This window comes from Eumetopias jubatus, unplaced genomic scaffold (genome assembly GCF_037043125.1).
Source record: "Eumetopias jubatus isolate StellerSeaLion01/CBP00866 unplaced genomic scaffold, mEumJub1_p1.0 scaffold_4, whole genome shotgun sequence".
NCBI classification, from domain to species: domain Eukaryota; kingdom Metazoa; phylum Chordata; class Mammalia; order Carnivora; family Otariidae; genus Eumetopias; species Eumetopias jubatus.
The window spans coordinates 42,535,509-42,554,744 of record NW_028274810.1 but is presented as its reverse complement, the minus strand read 5'-3'; the positions used below and the strand labels follow the sequence as shown (position 1 = coordinate 42,554,744).

At 36.3% G+C, this 19,236-nt stretch overlaps 1 protein-coding gene across 1 annotated transcript in view; it reads left to right on the top strand.

Annotated features, from left to right (window-relative positions):
* MIGA1 (mitoguardin 1) overlaps positions 1 to 19,236 on the top strand; it is an 89,267-nt gene that overhangs the window by 40,305 nt on the left and 29,726 nt on the right. Inside the window, exon 8 of the mRNA XM_028102595.2 lies at positions 12,701 to 12,801. Within this exon, the coding sequence (XP_027958396.1) occupies positions 12,701 to 12,801 (101 nt within the window). The remainder of the gene's footprint in view (positions 1 to 12,700; positions 12,802 to 19,236) is intronic.

Below are 19,236 nucleotides of genomic sequence, written 5' to 3'. Positions count from 1 at the left end.
TAGCTGTCCTGCCACACAGAATCAAACACTGTGCCCCTGTTGCCGTGGCTCCCCAGTAAGGTACAGAAGTGTTGATGGGTTGGCAGGGACGCGTGAAGACTGTGAAGGCAAACGATTGCTTAAAAATCAACTCGGTACTATTTATTTAACTTTACTCTTTGCCTTATATGTGATGGTATTCAGATGAAATAAGGAGTAAAGTCCCCGTCTTCAGGTTGCCTCTGGTATGACTGGCCATTTAAGACTTATTTTTATGAAGCAATTAGAGAGCAATATAGGTTAGTATATGCCTCAGTATTGAGCTATTTCATAAGACTCAGTCTAAACTCCTTCCACAAAGCATAAGATCCTTCTTTTAACTTTTCCTTCCCACCTCCATTCTTTTTTGTACTTCCCAACTGAAGTGCCCTTGGCCTGTTTAAGAGCCTAAGATAAGAACTTGAAAGTAAACAGATGTGGTTTGGGACATGTGGTTATCTTTGGTTATCTGCTACTGTTTGTTTTTGCTGAAATATCTGAGTGTGTTTTAAATTCATTTGGAAACGCATATACATATTATGAGTATCAGGTAAGAAGATATGTATAGTACTTCATGACTACATTATTTTTCCTTTTAAGTAAATAATTTTGTAAACTTTGAAGAGTGGCTGTAAATGGATGGTAGATTTACAAATGTTTGTTGTATTGGGGCACCTGGGTGGCTTAGTCGGTTGAGCATCCAAAACTTGGTTTCAGCTCAGGTCATGATCTCACAGGTTGTGGGATCAGCCCACTGTCTGGCTCTGCGTTCAGGGCAGTCTGCTGGAGATTCTCTCCCTCTGTCCCTACCCCCATTTATGCACATGCTCTCTTGCTCTCTCTCTCTAAAATAAAGACATCTTTAAAAAAATTGTACTATTTTGATTCAAAATATACATCTATGCTACATATATAATTTTGTACATATCAAATATTGCACAATAAAAGTATATTTATCTTTCATATTGAACAGGAATTTGTGTTATTCATTCTTTTGGGAAAAATTAGACTTTAGTTGGTCACAACAACTAGTGAGATTGGTAGACTATGGGATTAAAACCTAACATCAAGGAATGATTTATACTTTAGGAGACTTCTGTTATTATCATGCAGGGTATGCATTATTACGTGGTTTGGTAGTTTATTTCAGTAACAGCACATTCAGGATTAATATTATTCTTTACTCACTTTGCTTAGGCTATTAGGACTGGACCAAATTGCTGAATTTAATACTAGTATAAAATTAAATCTGATTAACAACAAATGAAGCTTCCTAGCAGTTTCTTGGGGACATAATTTAGTTGATATGCTTTTTTTTAAAGATTTTATTTACTTGAGAGAGAGAGCACGAGTTGGGGGAGGGTTGGAGGGAGAGGGAAAAGCAGACTCCCCACTGAGCAGGGAGCCTGATGTGGGGCTCTATCCCAGGCAAGATCATGACCTGAGCCAAAGTTAGACACTTAAGCAACTGAGCCATCCAGGTGCCTCTAGGTGATAACAGTTTATGGAAATTCAGTTCAGACTTGTTAATTACACTGTAATTAGATTTATTCTAAAATTAATTGGGCTTCATAGTTTGCTTATGTTTTCTATAAAGAGTAGTGTGTATTTGCAATAGCTGTATTAGCAGGCAAATCTGAAGCCATGAGTTTGATAAATATTGTTTTTTTGGCTGAGCAAAGAACTTTGAGATTCTTTCATACTGATGTGTAGGAACAAATTTAGCCCTTAAAAACAAACCAGGAATTTTTATAGTTTTGCAGTATTGCTTTGCATGTTTCAGATACGTGTTTCGGCCTCATTATAATCTGTTTTTTGAACAGAATGAACTCCTAGGATCTTAGGTCTCAAGTATTTATTTAGCAAACATTTGATTGCCCAATATATGTCAGAAATAAGGCACTGGAGAAATAAGGATGAAGATTTCATCCTTGCTTTTAAGCAACACAGAGTCTATGTAGGCATTAAAAAATTATATAGCACAGTGGAGTAAATACTATAATAATGTGTTTAGAAAGTGCTACAAAAACACCACAGAAAAGCATAGATTATTCATCTGGGGGCTCAAGGAAGTCTTCACAGGTGTGACACTTGAAGAAAGATCATTTGAGAAAGGGGCATTTCAAGCAGAGCAAACACCATAAATTAAGCCTGTTAGGTCTTGGGAATACAGAATACGTAGGAGAGTGGTGAGAAGTGAATCAAGAATAGTGGGCAGGAGATAAATCACGAAAGTCCTTGTTTTGTACCTTTAGGCAAAACGGAGCCACTGAGAATTATAAGAAGTCATAATCAAATTTATGTGTTTGCAGGAGACTATGAAAGTGTTGACTGGTTAAGTTTAAATATTTTATTCATCTTTTTTTTAAAGATTTTATTCATTTATTCATGAGAGACAGAGAGAGAGAGAGAGAGAGAGGCAGAGGCAGAGGGAGAAGTAGGCTCCCTGTGCAGGGAGCCTGATGCGGGACTCGATCCCAGGACCCTGTGATCATGACCCGAGCCAAAAGCATATGCCTAACCGACTGAGCCACCCAGGTGCCCCTTTATGCAGAGGATTTCATTGAGAGAGTGGCACATCCTATAGGAAAAATTAGAGGTTTTTCCACACTAGTACTGACTGCACAAATTCTCTGGCAGAGAATAGGAAAACTGTAAAGTGGGACCTCCTGACCACTAGGGAGATGTTATTCTTCTCTTTTGATAAGTGGCCAGATAGAACATTTAGCAGTATTGAAAGAGCTTGGCAGCAAGAGGAAATACCTCAACCTATGATCTTGAGTCAAATGTCAAACAACCCAGAGTTGACCCTCTAAGACCTTCTCCTTTTCCTTTCATGCAGAATCACTGTGGTTGGAGAATAAACTCCCCGAGGGTTTATTTTTAGGGGGTGACATGAATTACAGGCTTCATTTGACTACTCAGACTTCTAAATATACAGGGTACAAATTGCAGAACATATAAAAAATTTGGATTAGTAATTTCCTCTAATGTTTTAAGGCTCATACTCTTAATTTCAAAATGTTTAATAATACTATAGACTACTGTTAGTCAAAATAGGTTCAGAGCTGAAAGCAACGTAATGAAAATCGTTGGGGTGCCAGAAACGAGAAATTCCTGCTCCTTGCCTTTGCCTCTTTTGTATTTAAGTTACATCTTATCAGCTTGGATTTCTCAGTCCAGGACTTCACCAACACGAAAAGGCCTATGTAGCCCCTTGGAAAGGGCACTTTTGTGATAAGAAAAAGGTTCACCTTCCTCCTAGAAGATGCAGGCCCAGGATATGGGCTGGATTTCTGCCCTGACTTGTCTCATTGGCCAGTGTGGCCTTTGTGTAGTATACAGAGTGACCAACTCTTGCTAGTGACCCTGTTAAAGCCTCTATAACTGCAGACCTAACCTTAATTACTTTTTTAAAATATATTTTTTTAAGATTTTATTTATTTATTCATGAGAGACGGAGAGAGAGAGAGAGAGAGAAGCAGAGGGAGAAGCAGGCTCCCAAGGAGCAGGGAGCCCGATGCGAGACTCGATCCCAGGACCCCGGGACCATGACCCGAGCCGAAGGCAGACGCCCAACCATCTGAACCTTAATTACTTTTTGTTCCACTTTGGGTTATCCAGTCATTTCTTCTGCTAAAAAATGGTAGAAAACGCTGTTATTCCTTTTTCTTTCCTTCTATAATTCATTTTGCATTGGCAGCTGTATTTCCCAGTTAGGAATCACAGTTGTTATATTGGGCAGTCATGGCATATAAGAAGTTTTGGTAAATAGGGAATGCCAGGGGTGCCTGGGTGACTCAGTTGTTAAGTGTCTGCCTTCGGCTCAGGTCATGATCCCGGGATCCTGGGATCGAGCCCCACATCAGGCTCCCTGCTGGGCGGGGAAGCCTGCTTCTCCCTCTCCCACTCCCCCTGCTTGTGTTCCTTCTCTCGCTGTCTCTCTCTCTGTCAAATAAATAAAATCTTAAAAAAAAAAAAAAAAGGGAACGCCAGAGACAACTGTTATGGAAATCTCTTCTGGGTAGATCAATAGTATCAGGTTGTTTTGTACATGTATTGTTTCACATAGTCAAAACTATAAGTCATTACACATCAAGAACTGATCAGTTTTTTCTCTTGTTTCAGTGGATTTTACTGTTACTCTTTTCAGTATTAAGGTACATTGAGGAAAAAATGCAGGAAGTATCATCTCCTGCTCTCTTAGTTCTTTTACTTCCTAAAATTATGTTGGTTTAAATTTTTGTATTCAACTTTTTTTTTCCTCTGAAACTATATTATAGCATTTTAAAACAAATAAAAATAAAAAGCTGTCCACAGTATAGCTGGGGCAGGTAGTCATAGTCATATAAGATGGACAAAGAGCAGCAGTAGTTTTCTAGATTTCTTAATTCTTTTACCAGACGATAGCAGACTGTTTGGAAAATAGCTTGTCTTGTCGGCAGCAGGAACTTTTCCACTTTTAATAAAACCATAGAAAAGACAAGGTTCCAAATCATATTTAAGTTGCTAAAAATCATCTGGAGAATAGCTGTTGACATAGAAGTCAGATGACATTGAGACATTGGCAGCCTTCCCCTTCTTTCTGGTGTTATAAAATCCACAGTGGACAGCCTGGATTTTAAAAGAAGAGTGGCATCTTTGGAATCTCCACTAGAATCTGCTGAGATTAAAATAGACCTGATGGCTTCTTAAGCGACAGAAAATAGAATGTGCCTAGGGATGGCAAAAGTGAGACATGCAGAAAACCCATTTGGACTAGTTTAAAGAACTAGATCTAGGCCTGAAGTTCTAAGTTCCAAGGTTGAAATGTCTTCTCATTTTTTCTTTTTCTTTCTTTCTTTTTTTTTTTTTTTAAAACTTTCAAGCAAATTCTGCTTTATGAGATTGTGAAAGAAGGAGCAGGGCTTGAATCCAGTCAGATTTTTGGCCTAAAATGTGTGACTGTTGAGTTAAAAGTAAATATTATACTTTGAGTATCCTTCCAAAGAAGAACATAGTTTATGTCTATGCATGAATGTTTTAAAAGTTCTGGGTGATTGAGATAGGTAAAGCAATGCTTTAAAAAGTTTTAGGTTTGGGGCGCCTGGCTGGCTCAGTTGGTAGAGCATGCTACTCTTAATCTCAGGGTCATGAGTTCAAGCCCCACGCTGGGCATAGAGCTTGCTAAAGAAAAAAGAGAGAGAGCGAAAAGAGCCACTGTCTGTTCAGAGTCAATGTGGTAACTTATAGTATTTTTTATATTTAATCCCCCAATTATGTGAAAAGTATTTTAGGTACTTCTAAAGTTAAAGGTTAGGCATTATGGGGCATAAGCTGCATATTTTAGGTTTACAAGAAATTGCAAATTTAATCAATTTTTTGTTTGATCAATAAAAATCAAAAATTTACAGCTGAGTATTGGAAAAACAAGAATTTTAACAGGGCTCTGAAAACAAGTAAAAGTAATGTAATAGGCAAAATGATTCAGAGGAGATACAGGAGAGGCTTTTTAAAATAGGGATTTTCACGTCTTAGGGATGGTCACTTTATATAACAAGTTCTATTTAGTTTATTTCAACAAATATTGAAGTGTTTGCAATGTGTTCAGTGCTCTATTGAGAACTGTAGCAACCATCAGAAAAAAAAATGAAGGAAAAAGAAAAAAGATGAGGAAGTCCATGAATAGTTGTTTCAGTCCAGCTGGAGAGACAGGCTATATATATATATATATATATATATATATATATATATATATTCAGGCAATTTTTAAGTAAAAATTCAGATAGTGTAGGGGTGCCTGGGTGGTTCAGTTGGTTAAGCATCCAACTCTTGATTTTGGCTCAGGTGGTGATCTCAGGGTCACGAGATCAAGCCTCATGTCAGGTTCTGCGCTGGCTGTGGAGCCTGCTTAAGATTTTCTCCCTCCCTCTGGCCCCCTCCAAAATCCCTCATATGCTCCCACACTCTCCCTCTCTCTAAAAAAAAAATTCAGGTAGTGTATTAAATGATACTTACCTTTTATGTAATAATATGAATAGCTAATATTTATTGAACACTTACTTTACATGTATTAACTCATTTAATCCTTACACAACTCTATGAGGTAGATTTTATTCCCATTTTCCAAGTGAGGATACTGAGAAATGGAGAATATAAACTTACTCAAGGTTGTTATACAGCTAAAAAGAGTCCGAATTTGAATCCAAGCAATCTGGCTCCAGAACCCATAATTTTAACACTTTTGCTGCACTGCCTTATAGAGAAGCAAAAAAATTAGATAATTTTTGGAGGATACTTAATGGGTGATAGTACTTGAGTTGCGTATTATAAAACAGCATGTGTTTCTGGGTAGCATGGAGCAAGGGAGCAGAAGGAAAAATTTATGTGTTGGAGAAGATACAGAAGGAACCAAAGGCTTGAAAAGAATGCATATGGCAATAGTAATAGCAGTGAAAAATTATTTAGCACTTACTATGTACTAAGTACTATGCCTCCATGAATCTCATTTAATCCTTATGACAACTGTATGAAATCAGTATCGTTATCTTGATAACAAGTAGCAAAGCTGGGATCAGAATTGCGATCCAAGTGCTACATGGCTGACTCGAAAGCCCAGGCTTTTACCCATTGCATTATTACTAAGGCAAGTGAGAGTACAGTGAATAGTATAGTATATAATATAGTGTAAGTATAATAGTATTAGTATAGTATAATATATATAGTATATAATATAGTATAATACCGAATATACTATATGGCATATAGCACACATTATCTAATCTATAGTATGGTAGTGTATAATAATAGGGTAGTATATAGTATAGTACAGTCACAGCTCAGGGGTCTTTTATTAATTAATAGAAAATAAGATTAGACAGTAGGGTGAAGAGAAATTATGGAAAGCTTTGAAAACCAGATGAGGAGCCATTGAAGATTTTGATTGGAAAATGGCTTTTTTTGTTTTAGTTCCAATAAAACATTCTTGTGAATAATTAGACTATTCCTGCCTTACAGTTACACATATTAAGTGTAATAGCCTGTGAAAGCATTTAGCACTACTATTAGACACTCAAAAAATGTGAGTTGAATTTGAATCCTGTAAAGGACTTGTAAACTCTTTGCACTGAGATAAGATATGAGAAAGGAATGCTCTAACAGTTCTGTCCAATAGAAATATAATGTGAGCAACAAATGTAACTTTAAATTTTCCAGTAGGCACATGAAAAAGTAAAATGAAAGAGGTGAATTTTCTTGAACCCAATTTATATTAATACGATTTTATATTTTTGGTACAAAGTTTTCAAAGTCCATTGTGTGTTTTACACTTACAGCACATCTCAATTCTGACTAGCCACATTTCATGTGCTCAATAGATGCATGTGGCTAGCACCTACTATGTTGGGCACCACAGCTCCATAGTTTCATAGCATGGAATCTGGTGTCATATGACCTGTTTTGAATCCTGCCATTCCATTTCTTAACTGTGTGAGTATGGACCATCACTTAACATTTCTGTATGTTAACTTCTTGATATATAAAAAAAGAATAATAGCTACCTCAAAGGATTATTGTGAGAATTATGAGATAATGTATGTAAAGCATGTAACTTGGTTTCTGGCAAGTAGTAAGTGCAAAATAAATGTATATTGGTTTCATCACACTCTTTTGTTGTCATTAAATAGCAAGCATTGCTTAGTTTCCATGTCTTCTTCCTGCAAATAGTTAATTATTCCCACCAGAACATTCCCACTTAAAATTCTAAACCAATCATTAAATAGCAAAGAAATATTGATAAGCCAGGAGGAGAAAGGTTGTGAGTGGTAGCTGCGTGGAATTTGAGTCTCCCACAACTACTTGTATTCCACTATGGGGTACAGATAAATTATTTTCAATTTGCTATTATACTTAACAGACTCATCAGATCTTTTGACTTTTTGAACTTGGCATCATTATAGGTACTTCCTGTATCCGGGAATAAAATGTATGTCTAATAATTTATAGCTTTACTGCCAACACTGAAATACTTCATTGTCTTTTCTGCTTTCAGCCATTTGGGGGCAAGATATAAAGATACATTGTTTTCTTTGCTTCTGTGTAAACCCTTAGAGGAAAGTGCACAAAACAAAAAAGCATAGTGATTTATCCCACTCTCTTGTGTAACTATCATGTAGATCAAAAAATAAAGCACTGCAGGGGAGCCTGGGTGGCTCAGTGGGTTAAGCATCTGACCTTGAGGTCCTGGGATCCAGCCCTACATCGGGCTCCAGGGCTCCCTGCTCAGTGGAGAGTTTGCTTCTCCCTCTCTATTTGCCCCTCCCCCTGTTGATGCTCTCTCTTTTTCTTTTTCTTTCGTATAAATAAATAATATCTTTAAAAAAATACTTTAAAAAATAAAACTGCCAGAGCACCTGGCTGGCTCAGTTGGTGGAGCATGCGACTCTTGAGCTCAGGTTTGTGAGTTTGAGCCCCACCCACAGTGGGTATAGAGACTAATTAAAAAATAAAATCTTTGGGTCGCCTGGGTGGTTCAGTTGGTTAAGCGTCTGTCTTCCACTGAGGTCATGATCCCAGGGCCCTGGGATCCAGTCTTGCATCAGGCTCCCTGCTCAGCGGGGAGTCTGCTTCTCCCTCTCCCTCCGCTGCTCCTCCTGCTTGTGCTCTGTCAAATAAATAAAATCTTTAAAAATAAAATAAAATCTATTTAATTTTAATGATTTTATTTATTTGAAAGAGAGAGAGCATGAGCAGGGGGAGGGGTAGACAGAGAGGGGAGAGAAGCAGACTCCCCGCTGAGCAGGGAGCCTGATGCAGGATCCCAGTGTGTCCTGGGATCATGACCTGAGCGGAAGGCAGTTGCTTAACTGACTGAACCACCCAGGCGCCCCAAAATAAAATCTTTAAAAAAATAAAATAAAAAAGTAAAACATTGACAACTCCCTAGAAGGTCCCCTTATACCTGGTCCCAGTCGACACCCCTCCCCCACACACCTAAGACTAACCACTGTCCTGATGCTCATGCTAATTACCTCCTGGCTTTTCTTACAGTTTGATCAACTAAATGTAGTCCTGATCACTGTAGTTTAATTTTGCTTGTTTTGGATTTTATATGAATGAAATTATACATATAATTCTTCACTCAACATGTGAAATTCATCCTTATTCTTGCATATAGCAGGAATTCATTCACTTTTATTGTTGTATGGTATTTCGTTGTTTGAATATACCCCAGTTTGTGTATTCTATGGTAGATGGACAATTGTGTTGTTTTTTTTTTCTAGTTTGGGGCTGTTATAAGCAGTGTTTTTACCAACATTCTTTTGCATATATAACCATGTATTTCTGTAAAAAACACCTAAGGATAGAATTGCTAATCACAGAAAATGCAGTCTTGAACTTTCAGAGATACTGCCAAACTCTCCAAAGTGATTCTACTGATTGACATTTCTACCAGGGGTATGTGAGTTTCCATTGCTGTACATCCTTAACAAAAAAAAAAAAAAAAAATTGCCATTTTTTCCAATTTATATTATTCTGTTAGGTGTGTAATGATAATGTGGTTTTTGTGTTTTTCTGCTAAGAAAAATTTGGTAAGATGTTTCTGAAAATATTGACTAACATGAAGCCATTAGTTTTCAGTTTTCCATGCTGTCCCTTTCTTTCAGTACCACAATCAAGAATTTATACTTTTTAGAAAGAGTATTTTAAAATTTAATTTGATTCATGAAAGCAGATAGTTTGAGATATTACTCAGTATTCTTTCTTTATAATTTTTATTGGCTTATCTAAAAAGTAGATATATTATTTCTCTTCATAATTTAAGCTGCCATTCCAGGACTCATAACAATTACTGAAATGAGAGGTATGGTCTGTGGTTTACAAAAGTATATTTAATGAATAAATCTTTCCAGTTCCTCTGAGCCATTTTTCTTTGTTAGGGTGTTGTGTTTTTTTTGTTTTGTTTTGTTTTGGTTTTTTTTTGAGTAAAGTACTAGCTGGTCTGTTGAGTGAAGTAAAACAGACTTTTAATAGCTCATGGGTAATGTCTGAAAGGTAAAGTGACATAAGATAAATGTCTGTGTTCCACTCTGAAAATAGCAAAAGTCATATGGAACCAAGATTTAACTTAATTGACTAATTTAATCCTGCTTTAAAAGTGGTTTGGCATAATGAAAATTGTACTGTGACTTCATTTTGCACAATTAATATTAACAATGGAAAAATAAGATAAAGGTTTGAAAGTTGTAAATGCCAGTTCACTTTTGTAAATGATTTATCTCTCAAAGTTTGTGTGTGCATTTTAAAAAATCATGTGTGCACTGAAAAGAAAATAATGGGAATTTTTCTGGATAATTGAATGTCCAAAAATACCAATCTTATTATAGTTGTTTATGAGCATAAAACCAATTATGTTGTTTCGTTCTCAAGTTCAATGAAAAATTTAATTTCTAAAAGAACATATATTTTTGAAAATAGAATAATTTACTTATAATTACTTCTGATTTTGTTCCATTAATACTCATTTAGTGGTACAAGGATTTTAAGCTGTGAAATTAGGTACTTTAAAAGGATTGATGTAACCTTCATCTGGAAACAATTACAATTTTTTTTAAAAGATTTTTTAAAATTTATTTATTTGACAGAGATACAGCGAGAGAGGGAACACAAGCAGGGGGAGTGGGAGAAGGAGAAGCAGGCTTCCCGCGGAGCAGGAGCCCAATGTGGGGCTCAATCCCAGGACCCTGGGATCATGACCTGAGCCGAAGGCAGACGCTTAACGACTGAGCCACCCAGGCACCCCTGGAACCCTGGAAACAATTATAATTTAAACTTGGAAGATAAATGGTTGAATTGTCAAATGTAGGCCTCCTAAATATAAAGTAGGGGGAAAAATGCGTGTATATTTATTTTCAGTACCTAGTAGGAATGAACTTTGTACCAGTTATGGCTTACTTGCTTTTCTACTTGGCTTACAGTGTGGAATATAAATTGGTTGCAAAACTTGAGTTTAAACTAAATTAATGGTTTGCATTAAAAAAAAAAAACTCTACATTTCCTGTATAGAATCACAAATGTCCATGTTTTCTGGTACTTGAGGGTTTTAAATAGGACTTGGAAAATTCCTGGTAAAGTTAATGAACTTTATTTTGGGAAAAATGATGATGGAATAGAAATTTGGATGAATGAAAGCCAAAGAGATTTCTGGTTCCTTTTTATTTTTCTTAATTTATTTTTTTTTAGGATTTTATTTATTTATTTATTTGACAGAGAGAGAGACAGTGAGAAAGGGAACACAAGCAGGGGGAGTGGGAGAGGGAGAAGCAGGCTTCCTGCCAAGCAGGGAGCCTGATGCAGGGCTCGATCCCAGGAGCCCGCGATCATGGTCTGAGCCAAAGGCAGATGCTTAACTACTGAGCCCCAGGCACCCCTCTGGTTCCTTTTTAAAGAAGATAAAGTATCTGACAAATTTAGCAGATTGAGGGTCAGTAAGAAAAATTAGTATGTATTTTGTTCTTTGCTTTTTCATACTTGTGATAAATTTTAAAGGATATCAGTTGTTTGCTACAATGTAGACACATCTGTAAGCAAGTTCAGTATTTATTTGAAAACTCAATGTTAACAGATTCCCGATGATAGTATGTGAAGATTTGATACCCACATTCAGAATGTTGCATATGTTAATAGGTAGACTGTCTTGGCATGGCTAGATAAACCATTTGCCAAAGTATTTAAATTTTTTCAGCCCTTATAATCATTGGGATGGTTATATTTGACCCTCAAGTAGCCAGAGCAAACATCGGGGACCTAACTCTGATTGTTTTTGGCCTTTCAGTGTTTTAAAGTAAGTCTTAAGGACTGAAGAACAAATATATATATATCTATACATATATCTATATACACATATAGATATATATATCTATATAGACATACAGATATATATATCTATATAGACATACAGATATATATGAGAGAGAGAATGAGCAGAGGGAGAGAGCATCCATAGCAGACTCCCTGCTGAGCACAGAACCCGACTTGGGGCTTGATCCTAGGACCTGGGATCATGACCTGAGCCAAAACCAGGAGTCAGCTGCTTAACCAATGAACCACCCAGGCTTAACCAATGAACCACCCAGGCACCCCTAGAGATACCTTCTTGAATAGTTTTAATCAGTTTATCACAAGTTACTGGCCAGACAACATTTTATGTTAATAATTTATTGAATTTGAATGAACCTACTCGTTCTCATGGTTTGGGCAAGGTCACTTGCAACTAATTTGCTCTGTTTCAGACTTCTCTGGTATATGCTGATTTTATAATGTATGGCAGATAATCTAACTCTAGTTATATACCAGTTTAAATTATTACATATCCAAAAGCTTGTTAAATCTGATATTAAGTTTAATCCCTTTTTAAAGTAAAAAATGTCTGCTTTATAGTACTTTCTCCTCTGCTTGGCAGTGTTTCAGAATCAGTTAAACAATGAATACACTTTGAGAATCTTATCAGATTATATCCCATTGGTTTGTATTTACTGTTTTTCTTTTAGGTTCCAGTCTAAATAAAGACAGAAAGACAGGAAAGAAAGAAAGAGAAAGAAGGACAGAAAAAGAAAAGAAAGAAAGAAAGACCAGACCAGACCTACTATAGAATGTCAGTGACAAGGAATATCAATTTCTTAACTTTTCTTCTTTTACTTTTAAGATAAAAATACAGATACCACCATGAAGGGGAGTATGGATGAATTTGGCCTGCGAGACTCCTTGAGTGTTGCATCAACTGATTCCTTTGCTTCAGCAACAGAGGTAGGACAGTATGTTCCCAGTGAGAATTTCTCATTCTTTTTCACCCAGAGAGTACAGTTTTGCCACTGTGCTGTAATTCAGTTGCCATTTAAGTAATATTTACTATGTGGTAGATACCAGGTTACAAAGATGACTATAACATGAACATGAGTTTGCACAGGAGCTTATAGTCTTTTTAGAGAGGTAAACATGTAAACACATACTTTAGAGGTACACTGTCATATACTGTGGATTATGGGTGAGGCATATAAGTATCTTAATGGAAAGTAATATCTTATATCAGGACTCTTAAAAATGTTTAGATTCCTTAGCTTAGAAATCATACTTCTGGATTTTTTTTTTAAAGATTATTTGTTTATTAGAGAGAGAGAACACTCAGTAGAGAGGGGCAGAGGGAGAGGGAGACAGAAACTCAAGCAGACTCCATGCTGAGTGCAGAGCCCCACTTGGGGCTCTGTCTCATGACCCTCAGATCAGGATCTGAGCCAAAACCAAGAGTCAGTCACTCAACTGACTGTGCCACCAAGGCGCTCCTAGGTACTTCTTTCCAGAAGGTGATCAGATTCAAAGATTTATATATAAAAATAATCACTATGGCATTTTAATAATAATGCAAAACTGGAAATAGTCTAATGCCAAATTATGGTGTATACATAATTTGAAATATTGTAGTGCCAAAAACATGTTTCCATTTATTTTTAATGACACGGGAACATTCGTTAAATGAAAAGAGTAGTACGTAGGGCGCCTGGGTGGCTCAGTTGGTTAAGCGACTGCCTTCGGCTCAGGTCATGATCCTGGAGTCCCGGGATCGAGTCCCACATCGGACTCCCTGCTCGGCAGGGAGTCTGCTTCTCCCTCTGACCCTCTTCCCTCTCATGCTCTCTATCTCTCATTCTCTCTCTCTCTCAAATAAATAAATAAAATCTTTAAAAAAAAAAAAAAAGAGTAGTACGTAAAGCTTTATATAGAGAGTATGATTATAATTTTGTAATAAAAACAGAAAAACATGTATGTCGTATATTGTGTAAGTATTTAGGCAGAGAAAACAAAGTCTAGATATAAATACACCAATGTGTAAACAATGGTGATCAATGAATTATAAATTTATAGGTGATTTGTTTTCTACTGAGATTTAAATTTTGTATCAAAAGAGAATGCTTGCAGAGTGCTCATCTTTTTATAATTTTTTTCTACTTAAAACAACTTTAAAAATCACATATGCTCAATTTTATCTTAGAATAACTTTATTTTTATGGTAGATTTTGGATATTAATGCTGTCTTTTTTCATATAAATAGTATCCACATCTGTAATTCATGCTGTAGCATAGAAAGCTTTAATATTCCAGTATCTTGTACCCTAAGCCTTGATTCTGCCTTTTTAATTTTAATTTTATTATTTTTTAAAGATTTTTTTTAAAAAAATTATTTATTAGAGAGAATGTGAGAGAGTGAGTGAGTGGGGGGCAGGGGCAAAGGGAGAGAGAAAATCTCAGGCTGACTCCGTGTTGAGTGCAGAGCCCGATGTGGGGCTCAATCCCACGACCCTGAGATCATGACCCAAGCCAAAATCAAGAGTCCGATGCTCAACCAACTGAGCCACCCAGGCACCCCTCTGCCTTTTTTAAAGCTGTACTGATCATAATCTTTAATCCTCTCAAGATTTTCCTTTGTATGTATATGTATATTTTAGTTATTGCTTACAGTAGCATCTCCTGAATTGTTTACATTTTTCCTTATATTTTTATATTTGTAAGTTTGCAATAGATAAAACATATCTACTTCTTTTGTAGAAAAGATATTTCTCTTCCCTTTTACTGTTTGATATAGACAGCTTTATCTTTCTGTTCTTTTTTAAAAAATTTTTTCCAGCTTTATTGAGATATAATTGATATATAATATATAAATTTAAGGTGTACAGTGTGATGATTTGATACATATATATTGTGAAATAATTACCATAGTAAGGTTAGTTAATACGTCCTTCACCTCATAGGATTATGTGTATATGAGGGGGGGGATGAGAATGTTTAATGTTTACTCTCTTAGCAACTTTCAAGTATATAATACAGTATTGTTAACTGTAGTTGCCATGCTGTGCAGTAGATCTCCAGGATTACTTCATCTTCTCATGGGAAGTTTGTACCCTTTGACCACCATCTCCCCATTTCCCTCATTCAGCCTCTAGCAATCACCATTCTACTCTCTGTTTCAATGGATTTAGCTTTTTCAAAAAGATTTCACATGTGAGTGATAGAATACAGTATTTGTCTTTCTTTGACTTATTTCACTTAGCATAATGCCTTTGAGGTCCATCTGTCTTGTCACAAATGCCAGGATTTCCTTCTTTACCATGGGTGAATAATATACTTTACACACACACACACACACTCATACACACACATTCCCCTACACACTCTACATCTTCTTTATCTGTTCATCTGTTATTGGACATTTAGGTTATTTCCATATATTGGCTATTGTGAATAATGCTGCAGTGAACATGGCAGTGCAGATATCTCAAAATAGTGATTTCATTTCCTTTGGATATATACCCACAAGTGGGATTGCTCGGATGATATGGTAGTTCCATTTTAATTTTTAAGGCACTTCTGTACTGTTTTCCATAGTAGCTGTAGCAATTTACATTCCCCCCAACAGTGCACCAGGTTTCCCTGTTGTCCTTGTACTTGCCAGGATTTGTTATCTCTTGTCTTTTGGATAATAGCCCATTCTAATGGATGTGAGGTGATACCTCATTGTAGTTTTGATTTGTATTTCCCTGATTAGTGATGTTGAGCACCTTTTCATGTGCCTTTTGGCTATTTGTGTCTTGTTTGGAAAAATGTCTATTCAGGTCCTCTGTCCATTTTTTAATTGGATTTTTTTCTGCTATTGAGTTCTTTGGGTTCCTTATATATTTTGGATATTAACTCCTTATCAGATAGATAGTTTACAGATATTTTCTCCCATTTAGTAAGTTACCTTTTCATTTTGTTGATTGCTTCTTTTGCTTGACAGAAGGTTTTCAGTTTGATGTAGTCCCACTTATTTTTGCCTTCATTGCTTGTGATTTTGATGTTATATCCAAAATAGCAGTGTCAAGACCAATGTCAAAGAGTTTTTTCTCTATGTTATCTTTTAGCAGTTACATGGTTTCAGGTCTTATGTTTAAGTCCTTTTTTTTTTTAAGTAGGCTCCATGCCCAGTGTGGAGCTTAATGCAGGGCTTGAACTCACAACCCTGAGATCAAGACCTGAGCTGAGATCAAGAGTTGGAGGCTTAACCAGTTGAGCCACCCAGGCACCCTTACGTTTAAGTCTTTACTGCATTTTGAGCTAATTTTCTGAGTGGTGTAAGATAGGTGTTCAGTTCATTCTTCTACATGTGATTATCCAATTTTCCCAGAGGCTATTGTTTCCTCATTGAGTATTCTTGGCTCTCTTGTCAAATATTGGTTGACCTTATATGCAAGGGTTTATTTCTAGGCTCTTGATTCTGTTATGTTGGTCTATGTGCCTATTTTTATACCAGTACCATACTGTGTAATTACTATAGCTTTGTAGTATAGTTTGAAACCGGGAAGTATGATGCCTCCAGTATTGTTCTTTCTCAGGATCACTTTGGCTCTTTGAGATCTTATGTGGTTCCACACAAATTTTAGGATTGTTTTTTCTTTTTCTGTGAAGAATGCCACTGGAATTTTGATAGGGATTGCAATGAATCTAAAATGGCTTTATGGGTTTTAACAATATTAAATCTTTTGACCCGTGAACATGAAGTATCTTTTCACTTTATTCACTTCAGTTTCTTTATCAGAGTCTTAAAGTTTTCAGTGTACAAATTTTCACCTCCTTGGTTAAATTTTTTTTTAAAGATTTTATTTAATTATTTGACAGAGAGCAAGTGAGCACAAGCAGGGGGAGCAACAGAGAGAGAGGGAGAAGCAGGCTCCCCAAAGAGCATGGAGCCCGATGAGGGGCTCGATCCCAGAACCCTGGGATCATAACCAGAGCTGAAGGCAGACGCTAAGTCACCCAGGCACCTCTTCTTTGTTAAATTTATTCAAAGTATTTTATTCTTTTTATTACTATTATAATAGGGTTGTTTTCTTAATTTCTCGCTCTCTCTAAAATTTTAATTCCAGTATAGTTAACATACAGTGTTATATTAGTTTCAGGTGTACAATATAGTGATTCAGCAATTCCACACATTACTCAGTGCTCATCATAAGTGTACTTTTTTTTTTAAGATTTTTTATTTTTATTTATTTGAATGAGAGAGAAAGCAGACTGAATAACATGAGTGGGGAGGGAGGGGTAGAGGGAGAGGAAGAAGCAGGCTCCCTGCTAAGCAGGGAGCCTGATGTAGGGCTCAATCAATCCCAGGACCCTGAGATCATGACCTGAGCAGAAGGCAGACGCTTAACTGACTGAGCCACCCAGGTGCCCCAGTAAGTGTGCTCTTAATCCCCTTCACTTACTTCACCCATCTCCCCATCCACCTCCCCTCTCATAACCATCAGTTTGTTCTCTATAGTTAAGAGTTTGTTTATTCGTTTTGTCTTTTTTTTGTTTGTTTTGTTTCCTAAATTTTCATATGAGTGAAATCATGTGGTATTTATCTTCTCTGACATATTTCACTTAGCATTATATCCTATAGATCTATCCATGTTGTCGCAAATGGCAAGATTTCATTCTTTTTTATGGCTGAATAATATTCTGTTGTATGTATATATACTACATCTTCTTTATCCATTCATCCATTGATGGACACTTGGGCCATTTCCATAATTTGGCTATTATAAATAATGATACATTAAGTACAGGGGTGCATATATCTTTTCAAATTAGTGTTTTCATATTCTTTGGGTAAATACCCAATAGTGGACTTACTGGATCATAAGGTAGTTCTATTTTTAATTTTTTGAGGAACCTCCACATTATTTTCCACAGTAGCCGCACCAGTTTACATTCTCACCAGTGGAGCACGAGGGTTCCTTTTTCTCACATCCTTGCCAATACTTGTTTCTTGTGTTTTTGATTTCCGCCATTCTGACAGGTGTGAGGTGATATCTCATTGTGGTTTTGACTTGCATTTCCCTGATGATGAGTGATGTTGAGCATCTTTTCATGTGTCTGTTGGCCATTCAGATGTCTTCTTTGGAGAAATGTCTGTTCACGTCATCTGCTCATTTTTTATTGGATCATTTGTTTTTTTGTTGGTGAATTGCATAAATTCCTTTTATATTTTGGATACTAACCCTTTATTGGATATGTCGTTTGTAAATATTTTCTCCCATTCAGTAGGTTATTTTTTAATTTTGTTGATTGTTTCCTTAACAGTGAAGAAGCTTTTTATTTTGATGTAGTCCCAATAATTTATTTTTGCCCTTGTTTCCCTTACCTCAGTAGACATTATCTAGAGAAATGTTGCTGTGGCTTATGTCAGAGAAATTAACTTCCTGTCCTCTCTTCTAGGATTTTTATGGTTTCAGGTCTCCCATTTAGGTCCTTAATCTATCTTAAAGTTGTTTTGTTTTTTTTCTTTCTTTTCTTTTCTTGAGAGAGAGCACACATGAGCAGGGTGGGAGGGGCAGAGGGAGACAAAAAATTCTAATTCGCATGGAGCCCAAAGTGGGGCTCGATCTCAGAACCCTGAGATCATGACCTGAGCTGAAGTCAAAAGTCGGACACTTAACCAACTAAGCCACCCAGGCACCCCTTGAGTTTATTTTTGTGTATGGTATAAGAAAGTGGTCCAGTTTCATTCTTTTGCATGTTGCTGTCCAGTTTTCCCAACCCAGTTTGTTGAAGAGACTCTCTTTTTCCCATTGCATATTCTTGCCTCCTTTGTCATAGATTAATTGGCCATGTAATCATGGGTTTATTTCTGGGCTCTTATTTTGTTCCATTGATCTGTGTGTCTGTTTTTGTGCCAATACCATGCTGTTTTGATTACTATAACTTTGTAGTTAATTTTGAAATCTGAGATTATGATACTTCCGTTTTGTTTTTCTTTTTCAAGATTACTTTGGCTATTCAAGGTCTTTTATGGTTTCGTACAAATTTTAGGATTGTTCTAGTTTTGTGAACAATGCTGTTAGTGTTTTGATAGGGATTGCGTTAAATTTGTAGATTGCTTTAGGCAATATGGACCTTTTAACAATATTTGTTCTTCCAATCTATAAGCATGGAAAATCTTTCTATTTATGTCATATTCAGTTTCTTTCATCAGTGTTTTATAGTTTTTAGAGCACAGATCGTTCACCTCCTTGGTTAAGTTTATCCCTAGGTATTTTATTCCTTTTGGCGCAATTGTAAATGGGACTGTTTTGTTCATTTCTCTTTCTGCTACTTCATAATTAGTGTATAGAAATGCAACAGGTTTCTGTGTATTGATTTTGTATCCTGTGACCCTTCTGAATTCATTTA